The sequence below is a fragment of the Caenorhabditis remanei genome, chromosome II (genome assembly GCF_010183535.1).
Source record: "Caenorhabditis remanei strain PX506 chromosome II, whole genome shotgun sequence".
In the NCBI taxonomy this organism is placed as follows: domain Eukaryota; kingdom Metazoa; phylum Nematoda; class Chromadorea; order Rhabditida; family Rhabditidae; genus Caenorhabditis; species Caenorhabditis remanei.
This window is the reverse complement of record NC_071329.1, coordinates 19,885,356-19,900,077: the sequence shown is the minus strand read 5'-3', so window position 1 is coordinate 19,900,077 and position 14,722 is coordinate 19,885,356. Positions and strand designations below refer to the sequence as shown.

At 36.3% G+C, this 14,722-nt stretch overlaps 5 protein-coding genes across 5 annotated transcripts; 3 read left to right on the top strand and 2 right to left on the bottom strand.

Annotated features, from left to right (window-relative positions):
• Positions 1–38: 38 nt before the first annotated feature.
• On the top strand, positions 39–1,828 carry GCK72_008144 (uncharacterized protein; the record flags this gene model as incomplete). The annotated part of the gene is made up of 4 exons (XM_003105681.2): positions 39–247; positions 305–412; positions 1,521–1,646; positions 1,699–1,828. 4 exons carry the CDS (start codon positions 39–41, stop codon positions 1,826–1,828), a joined length of 573 nt encoding a protein of 190 aa, XP_003105729.2.
• A 183-nt stretch (positions 1,829–2,011) lies between these two features.
• GCK72_008143 (uncharacterized protein) lies at positions 2,012–3,062 on the top strand (the record flags this gene model as incomplete). The annotated part of the gene is made up of 2 exons (XM_003105781.2): positions 2,012–2,140; positions 2,631–3,062. The coding sequence occupies 2 exons, from the start codon at positions 2,012–2,014 to the stop codon at positions 3,060–3,062; spliced, it is 561 nt and encodes a 186-aa protein (XP_003105829.2).
• An 848-nt stretch (positions 3,063–3,910) lies between these two features.
• GCK72_008142 (uncharacterized protein) lies at positions 3,911–5,096 on the bottom strand (the record flags this gene model as incomplete). The annotated part of the gene is made up of 4 exons (XM_003105801.2): positions 3,911–4,147; positions 4,601–4,705; positions 4,756–4,974; positions 5,046–5,096. 4 exons carry the CDS (start codon positions 5,094–5,096, stop codon positions 3,911–3,913), a joined length of 612 nt encoding a protein of 203 aa, XP_003105849.1.
• Positions 5,097–10,141: 5,045 nt separating this feature from the next.
• GCK72_008141 (uncharacterized protein) lies at positions 10,142–13,301 on the top strand (the record flags this gene model as incomplete). The annotated part of the gene is made up of 11 exons (XM_053726663.1): positions 10,142–10,208; positions 10,262–10,485; positions 10,534–10,845; positions 10,894–11,090; positions 11,136–11,358; positions 11,411–11,527; positions 11,573–11,665; positions 11,712–11,915; positions 12,592–12,873; positions 12,960–13,152; positions 13,201–13,301. The coding sequence occupies 11 exons, from the start codon at positions 10,142–10,144 to the stop codon at positions 13,299–13,301; spliced, it is 2,013 nt and encodes a 670-aa protein (XP_053590857.1).
• Positions 13,302–13,386: 85 nt separating this feature from the next.
• Positions 13,387–14,394, bottom strand: GCK72_008140 (uncharacterized protein; the record flags this gene model as incomplete). The annotated part of the gene is made up of 4 exons (XM_003105723.2): positions 13,387–13,636; positions 13,760–13,871; positions 13,915–14,068; positions 14,113–14,394. 4 exons carry the CDS (start codon positions 14,392–14,394, stop codon positions 13,387–13,389), a joined length of 798 nt encoding a protein of 265 aa, XP_003105771.2.
• Between the last annotated feature and the right edge of the window lie 328 nt (positions 14,395–14,722).

Below are 14,722 nucleotides of genomic sequence, written 5' to 3'. Positions count from 1 at the left end.
TCAGGCTGAATTTCAGCAATAAATTCCAGAATATTCAGATGAAATCGGTGCTCCAGAGCACCCGTGGAGTGCGTTCTCTGAATTCGACCAATTTCCCTGCACCATGGCCATTTGTCAAGAAAGGAGCGTTCGGACAACGAAAAATCGGACCGATGAATTATGAGAAATTCAAGTGGCCAGGACAGAATCGAGAGTTTCCAGAACTTTCGCCCAAATTTCAGAAATTGAACCCAAAAGAGTTGCATAGGTATTTAAAATTGGTTATTCAGCTGGGCATTAAAATCGAATTCTCGAAAAATTCCAGATATACCGGCGTTCAACCAGATGGATTTCATGATCAGAAAACTGGAGAATTCGTGCCTGTGAAGGAAATGCGTTCCGAATTGGTTGTACCCAATTTGGATGGTTTTAAGTTAGTATTTCATCAGTTTTAGCATACTTGTAGAGGCCCGGGGGGGGGGGCTATACTAGTTGGAAGGGGGTCACTTTTTTTCGCGATTTTCACTTTTTTCGGCATAAAAATGATAGCTGATTATTTCTATGATGTTTTTAAGTTGTTAGGACACAAAAAAATTTCCATCAAAAAAAAATTTTTTCCCGAAAAATAGTTCTCAAAATATAATTCTCGGGTTTTTTGAACCATTTTTAGTTTAGGTTTCTTAGAAATTCGGGAAAAAAATTGACAGAAACTATTAATTTGTCAATTTTTGTAGTTTTTTTCATTTTTTTTCCGAATTTCCAAGAAACCTAAGCCTAAGAGAATGGTGAAAAGTGGTCCCTCAGAACATTGAGGACAAATTTGCAGCTCCTCCGTTAAAACTATTGCCATTACTGAAATAGGCTTAGGCTTCCAGGAAAGAAATCTGCAAATTCAGAAGAAATTCTAAGTGAAAACGAAAAAAATAAATTGAAATGTTTGAAAAAATGAAAAAAAAACACTGCTAAAAAATTTTTGATGGTATCAGAAAATCCGAGAATTATATTTTGAAAGCTATTTTTTGGAAATTTTCGGGAAAAAAATTTTTTTTTGATGGAACATTTTTTGTGTCCTAACAACATAAAAACATCATAGAAATAATCAGCTATCATTTTTATGTCGAAAAAAGTAAAAAAATCGCGAAAAAAAGTGACCCCTTCCAACTAGTATAGCGCCGGCCCGGGTACTTGGCGTCACATATTTAAAATTCAATTTTTTTTCGCGAAAAGGTGACATTCTTTGAGAATTTTCGATTTTTTCGCGAAAAAGTCAAATTTTTAAAAAACGTTTCAATTCAATTTTTTCTCGAAAATGTCAATTTTTTTCAAAATGTTAGAATTTTTTCGCGAAAAAGTAAGTCAAATTTTCGATTATCATTCAGAATTAGAAGAAATTTTGAAAACATCATCAAAATTGTTCACGTTTTCGATTTAAAAAATTGAATTTTTTTTAAATTGGATAATTTCCGGGCCTTTCAGTGCCTTTGACAAGAATGATTTTCAGCGATCGGTTGTTCAAAAACTATTTTTCTATAATATTCCAGACTCCGCCCATATGTCTCATACCGTACTGATGTTCAAATCGAAAAAAGACGAATTGCATACGAGAAGAAGGTTCAAGAGAAAGGATCGGAACGATTGGCAGATTTGCACAGTGTTGAGGATGAAAGGTTATTTTCCGGGAAAATCGAATTTTCTGAAAAAAAAACGCTAAATTTCCAGATGGCCACCGCCAAAAATGACATCTGAAACATTGTTCGAGTTGACTTATGGCGACACCGTTCGAAACGCCTATAAGGAGGGAAAATATGGTCAAGTGGAGAATGCTACACCAGCGAAATTGAATAATTAATTATCATTTATCCTGAATTTTTCGTAGATTTTTTTAGAGTTCTTTTTTGTTAAGTTTTTCCCAAAAAATGTTTCTTTTGTGATATTATTTTTGTTGATTTTTTGAAAACGGCGACGTTTTACCGATTAACGTACTTGTTTTTTCATCTCTTTCATCTCTTCCAGACTATATCTCCATTTCCAGATGTCCAAACGTGCTCTAATCGTACTCGCCTCGAAAGGCGCCGAAGAAATGGAAATTATTATTACTGGAGATGTTCTCGAACGTGGAGGAATTCATGTTGATTACGCTGGATTGGATGGTGTACAGCCGGTATGAATCCTCGAATTAAATATCAGATTCTGATATTTCAGAAAATTATAGGAAACTTTTATCGTTGGAGCATCGCTCTACTTAAACGCTACGATTTCCGTTTTCCCGGCTCGAAATGAGCTTTCGTAGAAGTTTTTTCCCATGCTAGTTGTTCCACCGTGTAGTCCTTTCGGACAAAATTATTTCTTAATTCTTCGTTTCCTCGCTTTTCCAATTTTTGAGTTTTTTTTTCAATTTAAATCTCAAAAAAACGAGGAAACAATGAATTGAGAAATAATTTTGCCCGAGAGGACTATACTGTGTACAGTGGAAAACACTCGCGTGCGAAAACTCTTCCACGAAGGCTCATTTTGAGTCAGGAGAACGGGAATTGTGGCGTTTAGAGCTATTTTTAGCATATGCTCCAATGATGAAAGTTTCTTAGAATTTTCTGAATTATCAGAATCCGAAATAAAAAATATGAGTTCAGTCTTCCATTAATTAATTTCAGGTTGACTGCGCCCGCAATGCTCGAATCGTCCCATCTATCGCATTCGATAGTGCTCAACACGATGCATATGACATTGTGATTCTGCCAGGTGGCCAACCTGGAAGTACCACTCTTGCGGAGACCCCAAAAGTTGGTGCTCTTCTCAAGGCACAGGCTGGCGCTGGAAAATGGATCGGAGCGATTTGCGCGGCACCGATTGCTCTATTGAGTCATGGAATCAAAACGGAGATGCTGACAAGTCATCCGAGTGTTAAAGATCAATTGGTTAAAGGAGGATATAATTATTCAGAAGAACGTGTCGTCGTGAGTGGAAAGGTTATCACTTCTCGTGGTCCTGGAACTGCTTTCGAATTCGCTCTGAAGATTGTCGAATTGTTGGAAGGAGCTGAAAAGGCGAACAGTCTTATTGCTCCAATGCTCTTGAAATTATAATGTACATTCATCGAACATTTTTTGTAATTCGAATAATATATAATTTGCTAAATGGTGTTCCTTCAAGTAGCTATCTTGAAACAGAAAATTGTTTACTTTTTCAATTTTATTACGAAGAAAAACGAATCGGATGCTTAAAATGGTACAGTACGCCGGTACAATCAAAAAAAAATTAACTTGAGTAATCTCCGCAATCTGAAATCGTTCCTCCTAGTTATTTTTTGAGCTAGACAAGTGCCAATTTTCCTCAAATTTTCGGCGTTTTTGACTGAAAATCGACAATTTTTGACCGATTTTGAGCAAAAAAACTATCAGTTTGAGTCATTTTTTCTTTTTATTCAATTTTCCGCGTTGTTTCGTTAAAATTTGACAATTTTCAGTAAAAATTGTAGTTTTTGACCGTTTGGAGCTTTTTTAGCTGAAAAAAAATTTTAGATGCTAAAATTTGACGATTATTGAAGAAAAACATGGTGAAAAATGGTTTAATTTGATTTTTTGACTGCAATTTTACCGAAAACTGTCAAAAATTACTATTTTCAGTCATTAACAGTGAAAAATTGAATGAAATCAACATTTTGTCAGTCTTTTGCCAAAAACTGTCATTTTCTACCCATTTTTCAGGGGTTTGATTGAAAATCCTCAAATTTTAGCAATTTTCCGTTTGAAAAATCGCTGAAAAAATGGATAGAAAATGATAGTTTTTGACTGAACATAAGCTATCTTAAAACGAACAAAAGTTTATATTTTTCAATTTTATTACGAAGAAAAACGAATCATACATATCGAATGGTACAGTAAGCCGTTACAATGAAAAATAAAAATAAAAATCGCCGCAATCTGAAAAAAATTTATCCATGTGGATCAGGTTTGATCTGTCTTGGTAAACCATACGGTGACATTCCCTTCTGTGAAGCGCATTTATTTGTTCCGTACTGCAATGGAATCACCATTTCACCCCGTCTCATTACTGCTTCCGGGAATTGTCGAGGAGAAGATTGAGCGAGCTTAACAACCCATGCTGGATGTTCCAGATGAGATGAGCGCATTTGGGCGACGGCGGCGAGAAGACGGAGACATTCGATTACCTGGAATAGACGGGCGTCTTGTTAATAGCTTTAAATTTGCAAAATTGATTCTCTTTATGTTATAGTTGACAATTTTGTTCTGCATACTTTTGACTAACTAGGGAAGGACATGGAGTCAGTTTGGAGATATGGGACGTAACCTATATCTTTTCAAATATATACTCAGTTTTTGCCTTCGAGGTCTAGTATTCGAGAAAAATGAGGTCAAACTTCTGAAAAATGTTAATTTTTTACTGTTATGACACGCGAAAATTGCAAAAAAAACTAATAATCGCGTGCCAGAAAAGTAAAAATCTGTCATTTTTCAGAACTTTGACCTTGGTTTTTCTCGAATAGTAGGTCTCAAGGACAAAAACGAAGTATAAATCAGCGTTTTTTCAGCTTTCCAATGACATAAGTAAAATCCCATATCTCCAAACTGAATCCATGATCTTCCCTAGTAACACTACCTACCTTATAACACTGCTTGTTCTCATACAAGTCGACAGTCTGGAAACAGCTGATCTCCATTACACCGAAACGTTTTGCGGCAGCCAAAAAGTTGGAGATGTTTTCCATCTAAAATTATATCCCCTATATCATATATCATACTTTTTATAAAGCCATACCATCGGAAACGCCATCTTTGGCTTTTTATTATAAACCACACGGCACTGTGGATCCAACTTCTCGATCAGCTTGCACAACATGACACCGTCTTTCAGTAGATTGCTGACATCTGTCGATGATTCACAAGTGGTCACATCGAATGAGAATCTCTCTCCTGTGATGTTTTCAATCCAAGTCAATACTTCAATCGCTTCTTCCAGTACGAATCGAGCGTCGTTCTGAGAAAAGTTATTTAATTGAGTAGACCCAAAATCACGTTCTAGTATGTAGTGGAAATTTGGAAACTCACTTTTTTCTGCAACTCCCTACTGAGTCCGTAGCTTGGCCCATGGTTGGCCATTTTGTAGATCTGTAATCACTTTTTGTTCTAGAGACTGGTTGAATATGGTTTCCAAGAGAAGCACCTAACGATATCAATTTCTATTTACCTATCTGTTAACAGGAGAAGTACACGACGGGGCGAGATGAACTTTTTCTATAAATTTGGTCATAGGTACTTTCAACCCTGGGGATTCCAAAACTGCAAAAAAAATTTGCAAAATGATCACACGAACCGAGTTATGAGCCATCAAACTTTTCCTATGGTTAAGTACCTATGACCAAATTTATACACCGTTCAATTCGCCCCGTCGTGTGCTTCCCTTTTAAGAAATATATCTACCAAAGCTCTCCTAGCAGAAAAGAAACAACAAGACCAAAAAACCATCAATCAATAAGTTGGTAAAGCGAAAGATATGAAAAAGTTAGAAATTGAAATTGAAAATAGAACAGATAGGGATTTCTGGAAGAGTGGTTTCGGGAAAAGAAGTGGGCGGCGGTAAGGGAAAGAATTTCGGAGAGAGACCCCCCTCATAATACAGAACGGTCTGTGATCTCTCATCTAGACACACTCTATGTTCCAGAATGTCCGAGAAGATATCTGTTCTCGTATATGTTGTGATGAATTGGAAAAGAGAAAAGGAGAAAGGAAATGAACGGAATATGGATAGAAGGAGAAAGAAGAAGATGTATACATTGTGGAAGGAAGAGTGAAGAAGAAGGGCAGAAAACGTTTGTATGAACATATGAAAAAGAAAAAGGAAACGAGGTAATTAAGGGATTATAGAGGAAAATAAGAAGAGATTGGTGAAAGAAGGAAAGGACACGAAAATGAATAAGGGATCATAGAAGCAGGTTGAAACTTGGTATGAATCAGGGAAAACAACAAATATTTATGGTTTAATAAAGGTCTTCGGATTTAAAATAATTCAAGAGGTATCTCAAAGTGAAACACTTTTTACTGTAGGAAAAGTTATTTATTTTTCTGACTTTTCAAATCCAGATGGGTACTTAATTTTTAACGGAGTTTTTTTAAATTTTTCGAAATTGCAAAGTAAAAAAGCTTTAATTACTATACATATTCTCAATTCAATTAAGTTTCAAATTTTTAGTCGAAAATTATACTTTTTTTCAAAAGATGCAAAATATTTTTTTTTTAATTTTTGATTCGTAACTGCAAAGTTTAGAAATTGTTAAACCAGAAAAGTGTTAACATAAGGCAAACTGTCAGTTTTAAAAATGTTGGGGTCACAACAGTATCAATATTGTCTGCTTTCAAGAGTTACGATGTCACTGATTATCTATGATATCACGTTTTGTAGAGTTTTAGGGCATGCTTTATGCACAATGATTTCGTAGGAGCCTTCTCTATTCAGTTACGAACCGAGAGAACATTTTCTCTCGCTAGGTCGACGTCAGTGAACAACGAAGACATTTTTGAGCTGTTTTATTAACTATAAAAATCAAACAACGTAAGTATTCTCGAATAATTACAATAGATATTTTTCTTGAAGCCTAACAATTAGATTTTTTTAACTGGGATTAGTACCTCGAAGCAATTGATTTCGTGAAGAATTGCGAGCCTCTGTCACAAAAAAATCTCTTAAAACATGATGTGTGTTCAAACAGTTTTCTTCTCTCTCACTCCACGACAAAAAATGATTGTACAAGAAAGAAGACACCCCTTTATAATCTTCCACCTAATCATGTTTACCATAAGTCTTCTCCCCCTTTTTCTTGTCTGTTTGCTGCTCAGACGGAAAAAGGAAAGGAGAAAAGTGTGGAGGAGGAGGAAAAGAAGGACACCACACCAATTACAACATGAAATTTCGAATTTCGAAAAAAAGGGAACAAGTATGAATAGGTACACTAATTTGGCAAGACATCTTTCAGCTTCTCGTGGGATGTGTACTTGACTTTTCAATGTATTGGAAAAATATATATTTCTAGTTATTCGAAGGCGAATTCCCCCAGAAATTAGTGTATGTTTTTGAGCGTGAGACACCCGTATTACGTCTAGAGGTACTTTGATTTTCTCACAATATCATGTCTTGGATTTTAATATTTTTGTTTTGACTAGTCCAACGTTTTTCAACTTGTTGGGTGCTGGGAAAAGTTTATTTTCGGCATACCTAAATCAGAATTTTCAGTTTTCCAGTTTCCAAAGACATATACATAAAGCCATAAAGAATGCGGCACTTGCACTTTTCAGTGGAAAATGTTCAACTTTGTGAGTGTGAGACGGCCTCCTAGAGGTATCACAATATTGATCGTTTATAGACTATACAGGTTACAAGAAGTCATTTTTGTAGTTGACAACCTTTTGTACGGACACTTCCTAGAGAGTTATCAATCACCAAAGAAATTTATAGTAATTTTTGGCCTTTTTCAGTGCTAAAAGAAGAGATTTTTGAGCTACTTACTCAGACTGTCTGTAACATTTTAAGATGTGACCGCACAAAAAATTGTCAACTACAAAAGTGAAGCTCTACCTATGATCTGTATAGTTCGTGAACAATCAATATTGTGAAACAATCAGGGAGATCGTGCCACACTCACAAATTTGATCATTTTCAACTAAAAACCGCAAGTATCGCATTCTTTATGGCCAATACTGTAGGCTTCCAAAGTTAGCAAGTTGACAGTGATGTCCTTATTAGACCTGCACTTTAAAAGTCGCGCCTTGTGATTTTCGCCAACGCACAATAATAGTTCCTATTTCAGCGGGCAAAAAAATTAAACAATTTAAATTTTATCTTAAAAAATTAATTTTGATTCGAAACTAAAATAGACGTAGCGTTGATCACAAGATTTTGCCGGTCCGTTAAAAAACTTCGGTAGTTTTTGGAGGAAATATGGTATTTGCAGCTTAAGTTAAACAAAGCAAAGATTTAAGTTCAAAATTCCATTTTCTCAAGATGATTCACAACACAGCCCCTCACATCTTCTCACACCTTTTTCCTCTGTCTAACCCGGAAAATCTAGAATAATATATTTTCCCTTTGAGTCCACTCTGACTACAATCTTTTCGTCACCCAACTCGTTTCGTCATCACAAGATGAATTGGTTTTATAAATTCAAAATGTCGGAAATTGTAGGTCAAAGCTAAAGGGGGGAAAGAGGGCGGGTCGTAGATGTTAGAAAAACTAGAATTTCGTTGTCTAGAAATATCTTCTGTGATTGATGTTTTTGGGTAGGAGCTTGCAATATCTTCAGATTGAGTTTTTTTTGCATTTTATTTTAAATTGAAAAAGCATTAGGTTGGCTCTACAGGGATGTGACTCAGAAGGAATTGTTTCTTATGAACAAATATTATAGTTGATTTCTGTTATTCCTATTTCATTTTTTTTCGTTTGAAAGCAGGTTATGAAAACAATTGAAAATTTCCTTTTGTTTAATTCATAAAAATTACGAAAATATTTCGAAAGGAACCAGAAATAAGATATCAATGAGCGATAAAGGCGAATATTCCAAACAAGAATGATAATTTCGGGATTATAGATGAGACCCCCAATATTCCGTACTCGAGATGTAATAGGATCCTATCAAACGACAGTAAAAAAGATGAAAGTAATTGATAGTGAGATATAACCAGTTGCTTTCATTCCGAAGAAGAAAAAGGAGAATCCATATAGTTGGGATTCAGAAGACAATCACGTCTTCATAAAATCATTGATATCGTTTCTCTGTCTCCACCCGTAATTGGGTCGATCATCTTCAATCCGCAAAAACTTTCCCTTTTTTCTCATCCTTTCATTCCCTAATATCTTTTCTCTTCCCGAAGAGGAGAGAAGCTTGTTAGTCAATTGGATACGCCCGTTTGTCTATTTTTCTGACGTATTCTAACTAGATAATTACTATATTCTAGAATATTCTAGACTGTCTCACCTTTTTTCAACAAATTTAAAATTCGTATCAAAGTTCATCTCTATTTTAAGACAAGGACATTATTTTGTTATTTCTAGCTTAATCTTGTTAATTTTAAATCTAATGTCCGACTACGGTACTCATACCTTGTCATGTAAATCCTTAGTACTGCATTATCCCAAACAAGTATGACGTCACTTATGCCTACTCAGTATACCAGGCGCTTGTTTAGGAGGTACTATACTCAAGAACAAGTTGTATTCACTTTCTCATAATTATTGTTGCATTCCATTCTTCGATCTGAATTGCTGTTATTCGGGTGTCCATACAAGTTTCAAACCTGAGACCCACTAGTTTCGCTAAATCAGCGAGTTCTAACGAATTTACGGTTAAAAGCCTTCTATGTAATTAAGCTGAAAGAAAGTGCATTTCGAAAAATCGACTGTTCGTACAAATATTTTTCTGCATAATTGAGCACCATCTATTAATTATTGTTAATACCCTTTATTTGAGATTAGACAATTCAAAAAGGTTCTAATTTAATTCTAGACATACTTTTTATAAACGAATTCTGAATATTTTAAGCTACGTCACCCTGATGTCCTTTTTCTCGCGAGAAACTGGAATTTCCGGAATGTGTGAAATTCAATCTTCGAGACATGAATCACGAGTAGAGTGCTCTCCCTCTCTATGTGTGTGTATAATTAAGAAAGGTCTCTTTTACATCACCAACTAATTATAGACTTCTTTCGATGAAGTTTTTAAGAACGAAAATGTGGGTAAAAAAGATTAAAATCTGCAGACATCTGTGACAATTCTTCTGATATTTCACTGTTAAAGTTTATCAACGTTCTGGGAAATTCGATGAAAAGTCTAGAAGTTCAAAAACTAGATCTAATCTTATGAAAACGTGCAGCGCACCCCCCAGCACGAATATTTTAGACTTTAGATTACAAATAAATTTTCTCTAGTAGCATGGTATTAAAAAATATAAATCCTCATCCTCTTTTCTTTTATCGCCTTATTATAATGTACTTAATATTTTTTTCCTTCTGAGTACTTTTTGCTGATTCTAAAACTATTCTCTATTTTTTCCCGAATCTCCTGAACTTTTTACGAAATCATTCCCTATCTTCACTAACTGCATGATATACATATAGTCGTCTTGATTTTTGAATAAAACTGTTTAATTTTTCAGAAATGCGGATAACGATTTTACCCTTATCAATGTTAGTGTTATCCTTCGTCAATAGTCTACCCGTTCCAGGTACATCATTATTCGGAAGTAGGGCTGACTTTTCTAAATGAGGTATTTTTCAGTGGTAGATGACTCCTCCATGATAGTATCCGAAGCTCCATCAGAAGCGGATACCGCAGAAAATACAGAAGACAATACAGTACCTCCGCCACGAGAAATTTCGCCTGCTGTTGATGCAACTGTTGATTTGAACAAAGATGGTGTACTGGACATTGATGAGGTCAGATATGCCGCATTTGTGCATCATGGTCTCTCCGCATCGGTTGTGGAGGACATGTTCAAACAGGTGCGTCTGAAAATCTATTATCGACTCCTCAAGATTTCTAATTTCTAGGTGGACACAAATCATGACAACTTACTAGATGCTCGTGAATTTGATGCCATTCGAATGTTAGTTCTGGAAAAAGCTGAAAACGCAGCACTTCGATATCTTCAAAACATAGATACAGATCGAGATGGCTTACTGTCTCTGCAAGAAGCCCAGGTCTACTTATTGAAAGAATATGGAATAGGTTATCATGACGTCACGCGTCTCTGGAAATTGGTTCCAGCAGAATTGGGCGATAGAATGAATTCAACTTACTTTAGCAAGTTGAGAAGAAGGGTTCGAGGAATGACAATTCGGTTGGCTAGGCAGATGATGAAGGTATCATGGTTTTTAACCTAAGCAGTTTGCTATATTTTTATTTTTTAGAATGGCGACTTGAACGGAGACGGGCATATTTCTGTTGATGAGGCACAAGCGATAGCATTTGAGCAGGAAGGAATTGGAGCAGGTGACGTGGCTTCAATGGTTGGAAGTGTAGACGAGAATATGGACGGAGAGTTGAATGCACCGGAATTTGCAGATTTCGAGAGAATTGTGAGAGCTAGAGCCATTGAGAATAGCAAGTAAGTTGTGTTGCATCCAAAGCTTATTAGTTGTATTTCATTCAGAAAAGCTATGAGAGTGGTGGACGCGGATAACAGTGGAACTCTAACATTAGACGAAGCGAAACGAGTGGCATTTGAACATTATGGATTTGATGAAGAAACTTTGGCACCATTCTTTGGACAAGCTGACGAGAATGAAGATGGACAATTGGATAACGTCGAATTTGCTGGTTTTCGTTCAGTTATCAGGGCAAGATCAGTCAGAGATGCAATGGAAAAAATGAAGGTATGTCTGTTTTTTAAATGCCTTTGGGGAAATTTTTTTTTATTTTTTGAAGAGAATCGACACAAACGACGATGGGCTAATTTCCACTGCAGAAGCAATTGACTCAACCAAGAAAGAGGATGATATGGATTCAGAAGAAACTATAGCATTGTTTAACATTGCTGACCAAGTAAGAGGAAAGGAGTTCCAACTAACATTTATAGAGATATTTCAGAACAAAAGTGGAAAGCTTGACAAAGTTGAACTTGCCGATTTCAATAGATTGGTCAGGTTAAGCTCGATTAAATTCGCAACTGATCATTTCAAAGTTCGTTTGCATATTTTGAAATCTTTTATTTAAATCTAAATTTCAGGAGTTTGATTTGGATGGTAACGATGCTGTCACATTTGACGAAATTGCCTTATTAATTGAACAAAAGTACGGTATTCCAAGGAATATGATCAAAGCATTTTTCGAACAAATCGATGTAGACAATTCCGGAGACCTGATGCCTGCCGAGATTGTCGACTTCCGGCACTTGATAAGAAATCATGTGTCACAACAACGACAAGAAAAAGTATTCCTTTCAATGCTTTAAGCCACTTTTTGTGTTGTTTGGTTTTTTTGTGACTTGCTTTTCGGTCGGTTTGGGAACAAAACACAAGGTGTGGATTTATTTTACATTTATATTTGTAATAAATTGGATTCTAATAACTTTTCTGTTTGTGGTGTTTATAACTGACGGTGATGTCTCAAATCAAACTAACATGTGTCGGTTACATAGAAGATGTTTGTTTTGTTGAAACTGTTCATTATGGGTTGGGCTGGACATTGTACCTACTAACTTTGTTCTTATATCTACAGTCCTGTCAAAAGGTTTTGAACTTTAGCCGTTTTCCGTTGAAATCGTCCCATCGTCCCACTTTGAGAGGGTGTCATGGTAATATTGATTGTCCCATTTAGTAGATCTTCAATTAATTTTAGAGATCGAAAGTAGAACTTCCTTTTTGTAGTTGACAATTTTTTGTACGGACACTCACTAAAGAGTTATAGTCATTTTAAGAGGACAGCTTAAAATCGCACTGTCTTGCTCGGAAACTGGTCAATTTGAGGGAGAAATTACTATGTCGATAAGTAACTAGCTGGAGAGTGCTCGTACAAAAAAGTTGTCAACTACAAAAATGAAGCTCTCTGAAACTATCGCTTCTTAACTAAACTGCAACCATCACTACAATCAGTCAAAATAGTTTTAGACTACACCAACCACGACCCCAGTCCCCACAACTACACATGACACCACACTGTTAACTACAACTTCATCCCCTCCATCGCACTCCACATCAAGCACAGCAAGCTCGACAATCACTGCATCTTCGACTACAGTAACTAAGCATCCAAAACGGAAGATGAACCCAGTTGAAGTGGCAGAGCTTGTTGATGGAATAGCAAATGACGTTATTGCACAGGATATTTCAGGACAAGAGTTAACTACTACCCCTTCTACGACTACTACCACTGCGCCAATCACAGTCAAAGTAACTACTACAATATCCCCTTCTCCCATCACAAAAAAGATAAAAGTAGGTCAAACGGTATTATTATGTAACTCTATCCATTCTAGACCACTTATGCACCAACCACTACCACTATTAGCCCAACACCAGAAATAGAAGTAGTGACACCTTCTGAACCAGCATCCACGTCACCGCCCTCTCCGAAATCAACAAAAATGACGACACGAAGACCCACTCCATCAACGCCTTCTACGAAATCAGAAGTTGTAGTAGAAGAAATAATTTATGAGGATGAAAATGGTAGCTTTCGATATTCTGTTAATTCCAACCAGAGAAAAAATATTTCAGGAAACCCAATGAATCCGAAGAAACGAAAAGTTGGAGGAAAAGCAGATGATGTGTCGTACGAGGAGATAATTGAGTATGTGGACGAGCCAGCAACTAATTAATTTGTTTTTAAATTTCAAAAAGTTATGTACATAATATAATAAACCTTATTCTGACTGATATGGAAAAAAAACACAAGAATTCGCTTTATTTCTGCTCAGAGGTCTTCAAAAATTCCAAAACTTTAGCTGAGAACCATTTAGGATATTTTTGGTAGAAGTCGTGGTTTCCTTGCGCATGAATTTCTACTTTGGCAAGCGATTTCAAAACAGGGATGAAACAGACATTTGGGTCACCGCAGAAACGATCCATGCCTCCATTCATGATTAATGTTGGGCACTTTACTTGTGGCAAGACAAGATCACACGGAAAACGACCACCCATGAATGTATGCACTCTGAAAATTGTCGATGATTTTACTGAGAATTCAGAGGAAAAACTAGCTTAATTTCTCAAGATACTGCCAGTGAAAACTACAAAATTAGACTACAAAATTAGAATTGAGAATGTATAAACTCACTGATCAACGACATCACAAAGAGCGGCCCATTGAGTTCTCAAAAATGCTTCTGGATAATGATCGAGATATGGTTGACGACCAGCCGGAAGCCAATGATTAGTTTCACGCATTCCTTAACTGTTTCTTATTTTTCCAATTTATATAATATTACTCACCTTTGAAAGCCATGGCCCCCAAATGGTTCACTTTTGTTGCCCCTGCCAATACAATCATTCTATTGACTTTTTCTTTTCCTTTAGCTGCTACATGAACAGTTGTTCTGGCACCTTCCGACCATCCCATTACAGTGAACGGTTCTAGATTGAGAGTCTAAAATTATGGACTTCAGTGTACAAGAAATTTCAATTATCTACCTCCATCAATCCCAGACAATACTCAGAATCTTTCATACATCTTTGAACTTCTTGTTTTCTCTCTGGTGGTCTCGAAGTTCCGTATCCAGGTGGGTCGATTCCAATAATCGTGACTAGGTCTGGTGGGAAATGAGAGAGAACTTTCAAGGGCCAATCTTTTTTATAGCACCCAACTGCTCCACAAATAGCCAGAATGTAGTTTGGTCCATGCCCATATCTACAGTACCCTATTTGGGTATCTTTTATTTGCTCGTGAGATTCTATGTAGTCGGTTTGAGTCATCGCTGGAAAAAATGGGAAATATACTTAAAATAAGTTTCATCGATAATAGGGGCGTCTGTGAAACGTCACGAAAAACACCAGAACAAGCTTCTGAAGTGGTCTAGTTAAAAGATGCATCCAAAACTTCTGCCCCTAAATAGAACAGTTGAGGAAAAGAAAAGAAGAAACGAGGTGAGAGTGACGATGGCAAACATACAAATATGTATAAGGGGGAATCAGAGGATGGTGTCCGAAGAGAAAGGGAAAACGGATAAGAATTGGGGGTTTCTCCTACTTCAGATTGTGTTCTGAAGAAGAAAAAGAAGAATTCTCTGTAGGAAACAAAAAG